The following is a 12,303-nucleotide window of genomic DNA, read 5'->3' on the forward strand; positions in this document are numbered from 1 at the left end:
TATACAGGGTAACAGTTGGGAATATGTAGTGACAAGTGGGAGAAGGGATGGGAACGAGGAAGCTTGTGGAGAGGTGTGGGAAACAGTTGGGAGCAGCAGTTGGGGGAGGCAATGGGTGGCAGGTCTTAGGGAACACTAGTAGCGGCAGTTGGGTGAGGGACTGGCTACCAGCTGGGACTGGCAGTTGCAGGATGGGTGTAGGTGCCACTGGTAGCAGCGATTGGGGGAGGGAAAAACATGGTAATAGGGACTGGCGATTGGGGAGGCATGGGATGGCAGTTGGGGGTGGCAGAAAGGGAGTGTGTGGCAGTTGAGGGTGAAAGTTGGGGAGGGGAGCAGTTTGTGGGAGGAGAGTGTGAGGCTGTTGGAGCAAGGAGTGTGGCAGTTGGGGGTTGTGATTTGGGGGAGGTGAGCATGTGGCATTTGTGGAGGGGATTGTGTGTGGCTGTTGGAGTGGAGGTTTGGGGGAGGCGAGCGTGTGGCTGTTGGGGGTGTGAGGGAGGGGAGCGTGAGGCTGTTGCGGGAGGGGAGCATCTGGCTGTTGGGGGTGGCAGTTTGCCAGAGGGGAGTGTGTGACAGTTGGGGGAATGCAGCATGTGGCAGTTGGGGTGGCGGTTTGGGGGAGGGGAGTGTGTGGCTGTTGGGTCTGGCAGTTGGGGGAGGGGAGCATGTGGCAGTTGGGGCGGTGGTTTGGAGGAGGGGAGCGTGTGGCAGTCGGGGGAATTGAGTGTGTGGCAGTTGGGGGTGGCAGTTTCAGGGAGGGAAGTGTGTGGCAATTGGGAGAGGGGAGCATAGGGGTGTTGGGGTGGCGGTTTGGGGGAGGGGAGCGTGTGGCAGTCGGGGTGGCAGTTGGGGGAGGGGAGCGTGTGGCAGTCGCGGTGGCGGTTTGGGGTGGGGACCGTGTGGCGGTTGGGGGAGGGGCGCGTGTGGCAGTCGGTGTGGCAGTTGGGGGGTGGCGGTTTGGGGGAGGGGAGCGTGTGGCAGACGGGGTGGCGGTTGGGGGAGGGGAGCGTGTGGCAGTTGGGGTGGCGGTTCGGGGAGAGGTGCATGTGGCAGTCGGGTGGCGGTTCGGGGAGGAGAGCGTGTGGCAGTTGGGGGAAGGGCGCATAGGGCTGTTGGGGTGGAGGTTTGGGGAGGGGCGTGTGTGGCGGTCGGGGTGGCGGTTGGGGGGAAGGGAGCATGTGGCAGACGGGGGAAGGGAGCATAGGGGTGGTGGTTGGGGGAGGGGAGCATAGGGGTGTTGGGGTGGCGGTTGGGGGAGGGGAGCATGTGGCAGTTGGGGTGGCGGTTGGGGGAAGGGCGCGTGTGGCAGTCGGGGTGGCGGTTGCGGGAGGGAGTGTGTGGCAGTCGGGGTGGTGGTTTGGTGAGGGGCGCGTGTGGAAGTTGGGGTGGCGGTTTGGGGAGGGGAGCGTGTGGCAGACGGGGTGGTGGTTTGGGGAGGAAAGCGTGTGGCAGACGGGGTGGCGGTTGGGGGAAGGGCGCATAGGGGTGTTGGGGTGGCAGTTGGGGGAGGGGCACGTGTGGCAGTCGGGGTGGCAGTTGGGGGAGGGGAGTGTGTGGCAGTCGGGGTGGAGGTTTGGTGAGGGGCGTGTGTGGAAGTTGGGGTGGCGGTTTGGGGAGGGGAGCGTGTGGCAGACGGGGTGGCGGTTGGGGGAAGGGCACATAGGGGTGTTGGGGTGGCGGTTGGGTGAGGGGAGCGTGTGGCAGTTGGGGTGGCGGTTGGGGGAAGGGGTATGGAGTGTTGGGGTGGCGATTTGGGGAAGGGGAGAGTGTGGTGGTTGGGCGAGGGGAGCGTGTGGCGGTTGGGGGAAGGGCGCATAGGGGTGTTGGGGTGGTGGTTTGGGGAGGGGCGCCTACGGCAGTCAGGGTGGTGATTGGGGGAAGGGAGCATAGGGGTGGCGGTTTGGGGGAGGTGAGCATGTGGCAGTCAGGGTGGTGGTTGGGGGAGGGGAGCATAGGGGGGGCGGTTTGGGGGAGGGGAGCACAGGGGTGTTGGGGTGGCGGTTGGGGGAGGGAAGTGTGTGGCAGACGGGGTGGCGGTTGGGGGAAGGGCACATAGGGGTGTTGGGGTGGCGGTTGGGGGAGGGGACCGTGTAGCAGTTGGGGTGGCGGTTGGGGGAGGGGAGCGTGTGGCAGTTGGGGTGGCGGTTGGGGGAGGGGAGCGTGTGGCAGTTGGGGTGGCGGTTGGGGGAAGGGCGCGTGTGGCAGTCGGGGTGGCGGTTGCGGGAGGGAGTGTGTGGCAGTCGGGGTGGTGGTTTGGTGAGGGGCGCGTGTGGAAGTTGGGGTGGCGGTTTGGGGAGGGGAGCGTGTGGCAGACGGGGTGGTGGTTTGGGGAGGAGAGCGTGTGGCAGACGGGGTGGCGGTTGGGGGAAGGGCGCATAGGGGTGTTGGGGTGGCAGTTGGGGGAGGGGCACGTGTGGCAGTCGGGGTGGCAGTTGGGGGAGGGGAGTGTGTGGCAGTCGGGGTGGAGGTTTGGTGAGGGGCGTGTGTGGAAGTTGGGGTGGCGGTTTGGGGAGGGAAGTGTGTGGCAGACGGGGTGGCGGTTGGGGGAAGGGCACATAGGGGTGTTGGGGTGGCGGTTGGGTGAGGGGAGCGTGTGGCAGTTGGGGTGGCGGTTGGGGGAAGGGGTATGGGGTGTTGGGGTGGCGATTTGGGGAAGGGGAGAGTGTGGTGGTTGGGCGAGGGGAGCGTGTGGCGGTTGGGGGAAGGGCGCATAGGGGTGTTGGGGTGGTGGTTTGGGGAGGGGCGCCTACGGCAGTCAGGGTGGTGATTGGGGGAAGGGAGCATAGGTGGGGCGGTTTGGGGGAGGTGAGCATGTGGCAGTCAGGGTGGTGGTTGGGGGAGGGGAGCATAGGGGGGGCGGTTTGGGGGAGGGGAGCACAGGGGTGTTGGGGTGGCGGTTGGGGGAGGGAAGTGTGTGGCAGACGGGGTGGCGGTTGGGGGAAGGGCACATAGGGGTGTTGGGGTGGCGGTTGGGGGAGGGAAGTGTGTGGCAGACGGGGTGGCGGTTGGGGGAAGGGCACATAGGGGTGTTGGGGTGGCGGTTGGGGGAGGGGACCGTGTAGCAGTTGGGGTGGCGGTTGGGGGAGGGGAGCGGGTGGCGGTTGGGGGAAGGGGAGCGTGTGGCAGACAGGGTGGCGGTTGGGGGAGGGGAGCGGGTGGCGGTTTGGGGAAGGGGAGAGTGTGGCAGTTGGGGGAGGGGATCGTGTGGCGGTCGGGGGAATTGAGTGTGTGGCAGTTGGGGGGGTGGTTGGGGGAAGGGCGCATAGGGGTGTTAGGGTGGCGGTTGGGGGAGGGGAGCGGGCTGCGGTTGGGGGAGGGGCGCGTGCGGCGCTCGGGAAGACCCATGGGGCGCAGCAGCGAGGAGTAAGGCAGGACGGGGTGGGAGGCGCTAGCAGCTGTCGGACGCAGGAGCGGCAGGCGGAACCCGGCGCTGGAGAGGGGGTAGGCGGGCTTTGGAGCCCTAGGGGCGGGGTGTAGGTGAGTGGCAGCCCAATGGGGCGAGGCAGCCGGGAGGAGAAGGGGGCCGCTCACGTTTGGGAACGGCCCTTGAGTGGCAGTTGGGGGCGGGGGTGTGGGCGGAACCGCGTCAGAGCGCGGCGGTGGGGGCGGTACAGGCGGAGCGCGGGCGTTGGTCTCTCTCTCTCTCTCTCTGGGGCGGGGCCTTTGGTCCCCCGGCCCCTCCCCTCTCCGTGGCCAATACAGTAGGTGGAGTCACGCGGGCGGGGTCACATGACCGCAGCTCCTGTACAGTAGGATCCCAATATGGCAGCAGCGGCCGCAGGGGGAGCTGGTGCCTGCAGCGCTCGGACTTAGGGCCACCCACCGCTCTCTGCCTCGGGACCGGAGCAGCTGCGGCCCCAGCGCCCTGGGCGGAAGGATCGGCCGGGAACCTCCGAGCCAGCTGCCCCCCATCGCGTGCGACATGAGGGAGAAGGGCCGCAGGAAGAAGGGCAGGACCTGGGCAGAGGCCGCCAGGACGGTACGTGGGGCCCGGGGGCAGAGGCCACCAGCCCTGGGTAGGGGCATGAAGGGCGGGGAAGGGGAGGCAGGCGCCAGGACGGGATAGGGGCGCGAGGGGCTGGGCTGGTGGCGGGAGGATGGGCAAGGGGTGCCCGGAGGAGCCGGAGGCCGCTAGGGCGGGTCATAGGCCTTCCCCCGGCTGGCACAGGTCGTGCGAGCTCCCTCCGCCGGAGTGCGGCCACTTCTGTTGGGCGCTGAAGCTGCAGCCGCGGGACTGGAGTCCCCGAGCCGGCTGCGGTGGAGGGAGCTTGCCCCCTGGAGAGCAGCTTGCGTGGGTCATTCCGGCCGGCAGTGCCCCGGCCTGGACTGGGGTCTCTGGCAGCGAGGTGCATGCGATGCCCTTTGGGCTGTTGGCCAGGATGGGCTTGCTGTGCCGAGAGCTGGGTTCAGGTAGACTGGCGGGCAGCTCTGCTACCCTGCCAGAGCTAGAGGCTTCCCTGGGAGTGTTGGGGATGAGCAGAGCGTCTGTCTCTCTCTCTCCCTCTCTCCCCAAACACTAGTTGAACTGTTGCAATAGTTTGTCTTGAGCAATTACAGTCTGGGCTTGTAGTTTTTGCTAAACGTGGGTGTGATAAACTCAAGATGCTATGGGATGATTCAGGACTATTTCTCTTTAGAAAGATACCTGCCTTGCCTACTTTGTACTGACAATTCTTGCTCATTAACTGATGGTAACTTAAACACACTTTCTTATTCTGAGGAGTGGTTCTGAAGAGGTGATGCCTTCCTCTAACTCCATTTGCTTCTGTTATAGAGAAAACTCTTTGTTATAGTGACAGGGTGGGTGAGGTAATTGTCCTTTATCAATATCTTAATGCTTCACAAAACTAAACCAAACTCCAACCTAATGAAGAGTTATAAACATTTGGCTGGTGTCAGATTAAATTCAAGAAATGGTTTCTCCAGAGAGTAGGTATATGTGTAAATAAAAGGATTTCAGTAAACAGCAACAACTTGATGGGTGCTAGAGAATACTTAATAACCAGTCTCTGGAGGTAGGAGGCTATTCAGATGGAAATAGAGATTTGTGTGCTGGGAGCTGTACTCTCCAGGGACTGTGTGAAAGATGCGGGCGGAGGTAGCACTTGGTTAGGCAGCTTCTCATGATGACCAGTGTGTTCTCATTTGTTTTCTTGTACTTCTCCTGTGTGTTTATTTCCACCTGTTGTCTTAGTCTTACTTAGCTTGTAAGTTCTTTAGGGCAGGGACTGCCTCATGATATGTTTGTACAGAGCTCAGGACAGTAGGACTCTGGTGTCTAGGTACTACTGCAATGAAAATAAGTAACTTACACAGTGCTATTCCCTCATAATTCTCAGTGTTCACACCATGAGTAAAGCATCACTATTCACTTTTTATAAATGGGAGACTGAGTCACCGAAAGGGTAAGTGACTTGTTTAAGGTCATTCAGTGAGTCAGTTGCAAACCTGGGAATAGAATTTTGGTTTCCCAATTTGCTAGTCTAGTGGTCTGTTATGTTATCTCCCTTAAGGAGCTCTGTGTGGGTTGCATTTGGGGCATCCTTATTTTAGAGCATGGATAGAGGAAAAGGGGAGTTCAACGATTTCTGCAGTAGTCCAGGTTTGAGATAACGGCAAAACCAAAATGTAAATTGTAGTCGACACAAGTATTGACTCTACTAAACGCTTCCAGTTAAGTCTAAAGCTGACTGGGAAGACTTAACAAAGGGATCTCACCAAGCTGAGTGACTGGGCAACAAAGTGGCAGATAAAATTCAATAAATGCAAATTAATGCATGTTGGAAAAATAGTCCCAACTATACATACAAAATGGTGGGGTCTAAATTAGCTGTTACCACTCAAGAAAGAGATCTTGGAGTCATTGTGGCTAGTTCTCTGAAAACATCCACTCAATGTGCAGCGGCAGTCAAAAAAGCTAACAATATTAGGAGCCATTAGGAAGGAAGGGATAGATAATAAAATAAAATGTCATAATGCCGCTATATAAATCTATGGTATCTCCACACCTTGAATAATGCATGCAGTTCTGGTTGCCTCATTTAGAAAAAAGATATTAGAAGTGGAAAAGGTACATAGAAGGGCAACAAAAATGATAGGGGTATGGAACAGCTTCTGTATGAGGAGAGGTTAAAAAGATTGGGACTGTTCATTTAAGAAAATAGATGACAAATGGGAGATATGAGAGAAGTCTATAAAATCGTGACTGGTGTGGAGAAAGTGAGTAAATAAGACTTCCTTATTCAGTCTCATAACACAAGAAAAAGGGGTCACCCAATTAAACTAATAGGCAGCAGGCTTAAACAAATATAAGGAAATACTTCTTCACACAATGCGCAGTCAGTCATCCTGTGGAACTCATTGCCTGGGGATGTGGTGAAAACCAAAACTAGAACAGTGTTCAAAAAAGAGCTAGATAAGTTCATGGAGAATAGGACATCACTGGCTATTAGCCAAGATGGTTAGGACATAACCCCATGCTCCGGGTGTCCCTAAATCTCCAATTGCCAGAAACTGGGACTGGATGACGGGATAGATCACTCGAAATTGCCTTGTTCTGTTCATTCCCTGTGAAGCCTCTGGCACTGGTCAGAGACAGGATACTGAGCTAGATTGACCATTGGTCTGTCCCATATCTGTTATGTTCTTTATTTCTTAATACTAAAATAAAACTTAAGCTCCTGGGAAGTGTTACATTGTCAAATGGAGCCATATTAGGTTTGCTTAAGACAGAGCTTTGACTCTGTTTCTTGTCCAGTTCCAGTTATACTAGACTCTGGTGTTATCAAAACTAATGCTGGTAACTGTGAAGGTTTAGATCGATTCCTACATACATGTGAAAGAGACCCCTGGATCTGTCCATTTGCTGGTGAAAAAATTCTAAAGATCTTATAAACTTTTACCCTCCCATTGGATTCTGAGAGTCTTTGGGACTTGAATTTGTTGTTAACCAATACAAGGACCCTATGTGTGTCACTTGATATAAAAATCTAAGGGTAAAAGCATCCATTCATTCTGTAAACGGAGGGAATAAAAGGAATCCAAACAATGGTATTGGTCCACTACTAGATGTATATAGTAGAATTATCAATAATAATCAGAAAAGGTAGAAGTGTTCAATAAATATTTCTGTTCTTGCTTTTCTAAATTACTGCAGAAAAATCTAGTGTTTATCATCATCATCATATGCTTTCATTCTTGCATTAACTCAGGAAGATGTAGCTGTTTAACTACACCTAGACATTTTAAAATCAGCAAGTCCAGATAAGTTGCACCCAAGAATTTTCTAAAAAAGCTGGTTGTGGCATTCTAGACTGTTAATATAAATTGTTGTATAAGTCTTCAGGCTTTGGGGAATTCCAGATGACTGGGAGAAAGCTAATTTTGTGCCAGTGTTTTAAAAGGGTGAAAGGAATGAGTTGGGAAACATGACATCCATCATGGGCAAAATAATGGAACAGCTGATGTGGGACTCAAAGGAGGGTAATTAATGCCAATGAACATGGGTTTATGGAAAATAGATCTTATCCAGTTCAATATCTCTTTTGATGAGCATACAACTTGGGTTGAAGATAAATAATGTTGATGTAATATACTTCAGTAAGGCATTTGACTTGGTACAGCGTGATATTTTGATAAAGAAGCTAGAATGATACAAAATCAACATGGCACACGTTAAATGGGTTAAAAGCTTGCTAACATGGGTCTAATAATTGCAAATGGGGAATCATTGTTGAGTGGCTCTGTTTCTAGTGGGGTCCACCTGGGATCAGTTCTTGGTCCTTTGCTATTTAACACTTTTATTAATGACCTGACAGAAAACAATCACTGATAAAACTTACAAATGACCACACAAATTGCGGAAGTAGTAAATAATGCAGAGGGTAGGCCACCGATAGAGTCATCTGGATCACTTGGCTAGCTGGGCAGGAGCAAACAATGTGTGTTTTAGTACAGCTGAATATAAATGTATACATTTACGAACAAAGAATGTAGGCCATACTTACAGGATGGAGGACTATATCTTGCGAAGCAGTGACTCTGAAAATGACTTGGGCGGAGGAGACTGGAAATAAGGCATATGTTTTTAACACTAAGGGTAATTAACCACTGAACAACCTACCAAGGCTTGTGGTGATTTAAAAGTTCCCAGTGATAGAGAATCCAAGTTTAGATGCTTTTGTGAAAGATAAGCTGTAATTCAAACAGGAATAAATTCAGGGAAGTCCTGTATTATGCAGGAGATCAGAGTAGATGGTCACAATGGTTCCTTCTAGCCTTATGTTCTGTATGAAATACCCCATCTCCTTTTAACTAAGCCTCAGTTCCTCTCTACATCCACAATACTTATTTGGAGCTGAATTACTTCCACTTTGTAAGGAGGAAGAGCGTTTGTGGAGGCAATACATTCACATAATAAGAGTTACTGCTGGTGAACTTCTTTTTCCTTCTTCCTGACTCTCCTTCAGTAGGGCTCTGTAGCTGCTGACTGGTTAACAGTGACTCTTCTCAGGACAAGGGCTGAGGAACTCTGCTAGTTGAATAGAGGAATTCATGAATGTGAACCAGATGCCACATACAGCCAGAGGTATGTTCTGCTGAGCTGCAGTATGCACAGGGCCCTGGTTAGTTATAGTTTTCTGAAGTATATATAAAGAAAAATCTAACCTCTTATTTGGTGCAGTTGGTAACTGAAGGTGAGAATTAATAAGATTAAACCATAAGGTACTTTTAAATAGGTATGTACACCTGTCTTTCTTCGTTCTGCATGAAGTTCTAATGGTGAATTTGGAGAGCACGGAGGACGTGTGTTATTACTGAGGGTTTTGAAATGTGTCCCTTGAAATTGTATCTCGTTTATTGCTCAATGCAAGTGTTTTTTTTTAAGCAAGATCTCTTCTGAACCTGGAAGGAACCTCTGTATACCAATACATTCATTCATCCTTTAGCCAGTGTCCCCTGCTATCTCTGTGGCGGTGTACATGAAAGTGCTATCCAGGTGTGTTGTGGGCTCATTCTTAAATTCAACAAAGATATCTTGTTGGGGGGCCGGGACCGTTGATAAGCTGTCTTTGTACTCCCAGTTGTGTAGGGGGAGCATTTAGAGTTGTGAGACAGGGTTAAGAAACTTGGTAATGTATCTGACCATGCATTTTCCATGAGCAGTCCCCATATGTGATAGAAACAGTTTTTGTCAACTGCACAGTTTGCACTCAATCCATAAGCAGTTCCAAAGTACCATGGGCCCTTAGGCTGTGACATTTGTTCAACAGCAACTCATCATCGCAAGGCCTGAGTATTATAAATTCCCTGTAACGCTTTCAGCAGGGCTCTTCTGTTTTACTGTGGGATGTAGAATGCCACACTGTACACCATCTGATCACACGATTGAGCAGTTGTCATTATATTATGGTTCTCTATACTGACTGCCTATTAAGGAGCAGACTGACTTTTAAATTGGTTGTTTAAAGCTTTCAGTGAGCCCAGGGTCTTGTGCATTTAAACAGAACAGAATTTTGTTCTGATAGGTATTTGCGCTTTCAGAGCTCCCACCATCTAGGAGTTTTGCCACCATGCATTGGATCAGGGTGATTGCACTCTCTGCTGTGGTAACTCCTGTGAAGTGATGCCTGCTTCCCCCAGCTATCGGAATCTGCCTTGGCTCATTCCTCTGTACACTATAAAATCAAATCGTGGGGTGTTATAATTCCATGGAATTTGTGTGATCAGATATCCGTCCTAGAGATGATGGAAGGAAACATGCAGGCCCCTTTGTTACACAGCATGATTAGGGCCCTACCAAATTCATGGCCATGAAAAAACGTCAGACTGTGAAATCTGGTCTTTTGTGTGCTTTTACCCTATACTATGCAGATTTCATGGGGGAGACCAGCGTTTCTCAAATTGGGAGTCCTGGCCCAAAAGGGAGTTGGGGGGGGGGGGGGGGTCACCCTTATTCTGCACTGACTTCAGAGCTGGGTGGCTGGAGAGTGGCAGCTGTTGGCTGGGTGCCCAGCTCTCAAGGCAATGCCCCACCAGCAGCAGTGTAGAAGTAAGGGTGGCAATACCATATCATGCTACCTTTACTTCTGCGCTGCTGCCTTCAGAGCTGGGTGGCCGGACAGTGGTGGCAGCTGACTGAGGGTGGGCCCTGCTTTGCAAGGAGCAGCACAGAAGTAAGGATGGCAATACCATACCATGTCATCCTTACTTCTGCGTTGCTACTGGTGGCGGTTCTGCCTTCAGAGCTGGGCTCCCAGCCAGCAGTCGCCGCTCTCCAGCTGCTCAGCTCCGGAGGCAGCGCTGCCACCAGTAGAAGTAAGGGTAGCAGTACTGCAACCCTCCCTACAATAACCTTGCAACCCTCCCACACAACTTATTTTTGGGTCAGGACCCCTACAATTACAACACTGCTAAAATTTCAGATTTAAATAGCTGATATCGTGAAATTTACAATTTAAAAAAATCCTATGACCGTGAAATTGACCAAAATGGACTGTGAATTTGGTAGGGCCCTAAGCATGATCATAACCATCCCAAAGTGTTTGTACAGCAGGGAGGGAAGGAACACAAAATGGAAAAATATTGTAAAAACATTTCCAGAAAGTTCAAGGGGCATTGTAAGCCATCAATTGCAGTGTTCTTCTGAATAGTATGAGCTGGCTTTTGGCATGAGATGATACTGTTTGCATTTTAAAAAACCCTGCGAGTGCAATTCAGTTGTGCTGCAATGTAAGTTGTAGAGCTGTCAATGGAAGTTTAACATGGTCAGTAGCCCAAACCGTATTGGTTGCCGAGCTTCTTGTCTGCAAAATGCAGGTGAGATATAAACTGACATGGTGGGATCTCAGAGAGAGAGAGAGAGGTGCATGAAGATCTAAAGCAGGACAAGGCTGAGGACGATCTGGAATGTAGGCAAGGTCTGTCTGTCAACTGGCCTTAAATTGGTATTGTTGGGTTTTAAAGCCAGTCTTTCATTCTAGACTGCAGCATAAAGAACCTAAGATCATAGTAGTTCAAACCGTTGAGCAGCATGTTGCAGGATTCTGAATCGGCAAGTGATATGTAGGCCTTTTCAGAGGAACTACAGTAATCCTGTGGTTCTGAGACCATGTATTTTTCTGTTTTGAGGTCCTTAATGGCTAAATAAGGGCTCATCCTCTGCATAGCGTGCATTTGGGAAAAAATAACTTCAGACAATAGGGACGACATTCCATGGAAAGAGCATGGCAGAAAATGAAGCCAGGATTTTTAATGTGCAGGCTACCTCAGAATGAATCCCTTCAAGTATGATTGTGGTGTTACCTTTACCCAGCACCAAGGCTTGTTTTCAGGAGTTTAAGGACAAGGTAGCTCTGATTTACCCATTGGTAATATGTCCAAACGTTCTTTCAGAACAGATATGGAATGTACAGGATCTGTGAGGCAAGAGGAATTCAGTTGATTGCCCAGTATTTAGAAATCTGCTAGAGGCCTCATTTGCATTGAACAAACAGCTAGGATGATGTTTTGGGGAAATCCATCTTGATGTTCTGGCTTTACATAGCAGTGAGTCTACAGGTGAATATCTTAAGTCCAATTGTGTTTGTGCAGAAAATGTACTGAGCATATATGCTACACTGACAATAGGACATAGACACTTTCCCCTGTCTGGCAGGAGTTCCACTTTTACCCTAAACATAACAAAATTGGCATTAAATATCTTGCAGATTCTTCTGTAGAGCTGAATTCTTTCTGGCAGTATGTGTGCTGTGAGTATATCTCTTGTTTTTGGCATCTCTGGAGTATGAAGCCAAAACTTTGCCCAACAGACAGTCCTTTTGACTGCTTTTTAGGAGTCAGAGTGATGCACAAATTTCATTGAATAGAACCAGTTGGAGCCACTGTCTGGAAAAAATTTGAGTTCCAGCATGCAACATGGGCTCTCTTTCTGAACATCGTTCTCTGATCAAGATGAAGTAATGTGTGCGGGATTCTGTAGTGTCCCCTTACTGTGCTGCTATGATTCACATAAATGTGTAGAACTGTAGGTAGCAGTTTGGCTAGCCCTTCTATTCCTGTATTTCAAAATTAAGAAGACACTGATCTAATGTATTGCAAAGTACTTGGACTTTTTAAAATCTCTTATAGACATCAATGTACTATAGGCATATCATGTGACCAGTGGTTTGTATGTGGTCTTTGTGCCCAGACAAAAATCTACCCCTTTAAAAAGTTAACTATATTCTTGTAGTTTTGTGAATGACACATGGGGATGTTAGCGAAATGTTAAGTGTCACTTGCAAAATCCTGCTTTTTACC

General features: G+C 50.8%; 1 protein-coding gene across 21 annotated transcripts in view; it reads left to right on the forward strand.

Annotated features, from left to right (window-relative positions):
- Window positions 1-3,701: 3,701 nt before the first annotated feature.
- The window catches only part of ASXL2 (ASXL transcriptional regulator 2), a 244,375-nt gene continuing 235,773 nt past the window's right edge, over window positions 3,702-12,303 (forward strand). For 5 of the 21 annotated variants that reach the window (XM_065590051.1, XM_065590058.1, XM_065590056.1 and 2 more), the window contains exons 1-2: window positions 3,702-3,982; window positions 8,472-8,590. Coding sequence is in view for 2 of the 21 variants with exons in the window: in XM_042861464.2 (XP_042717398.2) it covers window positions 3,926-3,982 (57 nt within the window). In the remaining 19 variants the exon portion in view is untranslated. The other 16 variants (XM_065590055.1, XM_065590064.1, XM_065590065.1 and 13 more) reach the window with 8 other exon arrangements.

Source organism: Chrysemys picta, chromosome 3 (assembly GCF_011386835.1).
Source record: "Chrysemys picta bellii isolate R12L10 chromosome 3, ASM1138683v2, whole genome shotgun sequence".
Taxonomy (NCBI): domain Eukaryota; kingdom Metazoa; phylum Chordata; order Testudines; family Emydidae; genus Chrysemys; species Chrysemys picta.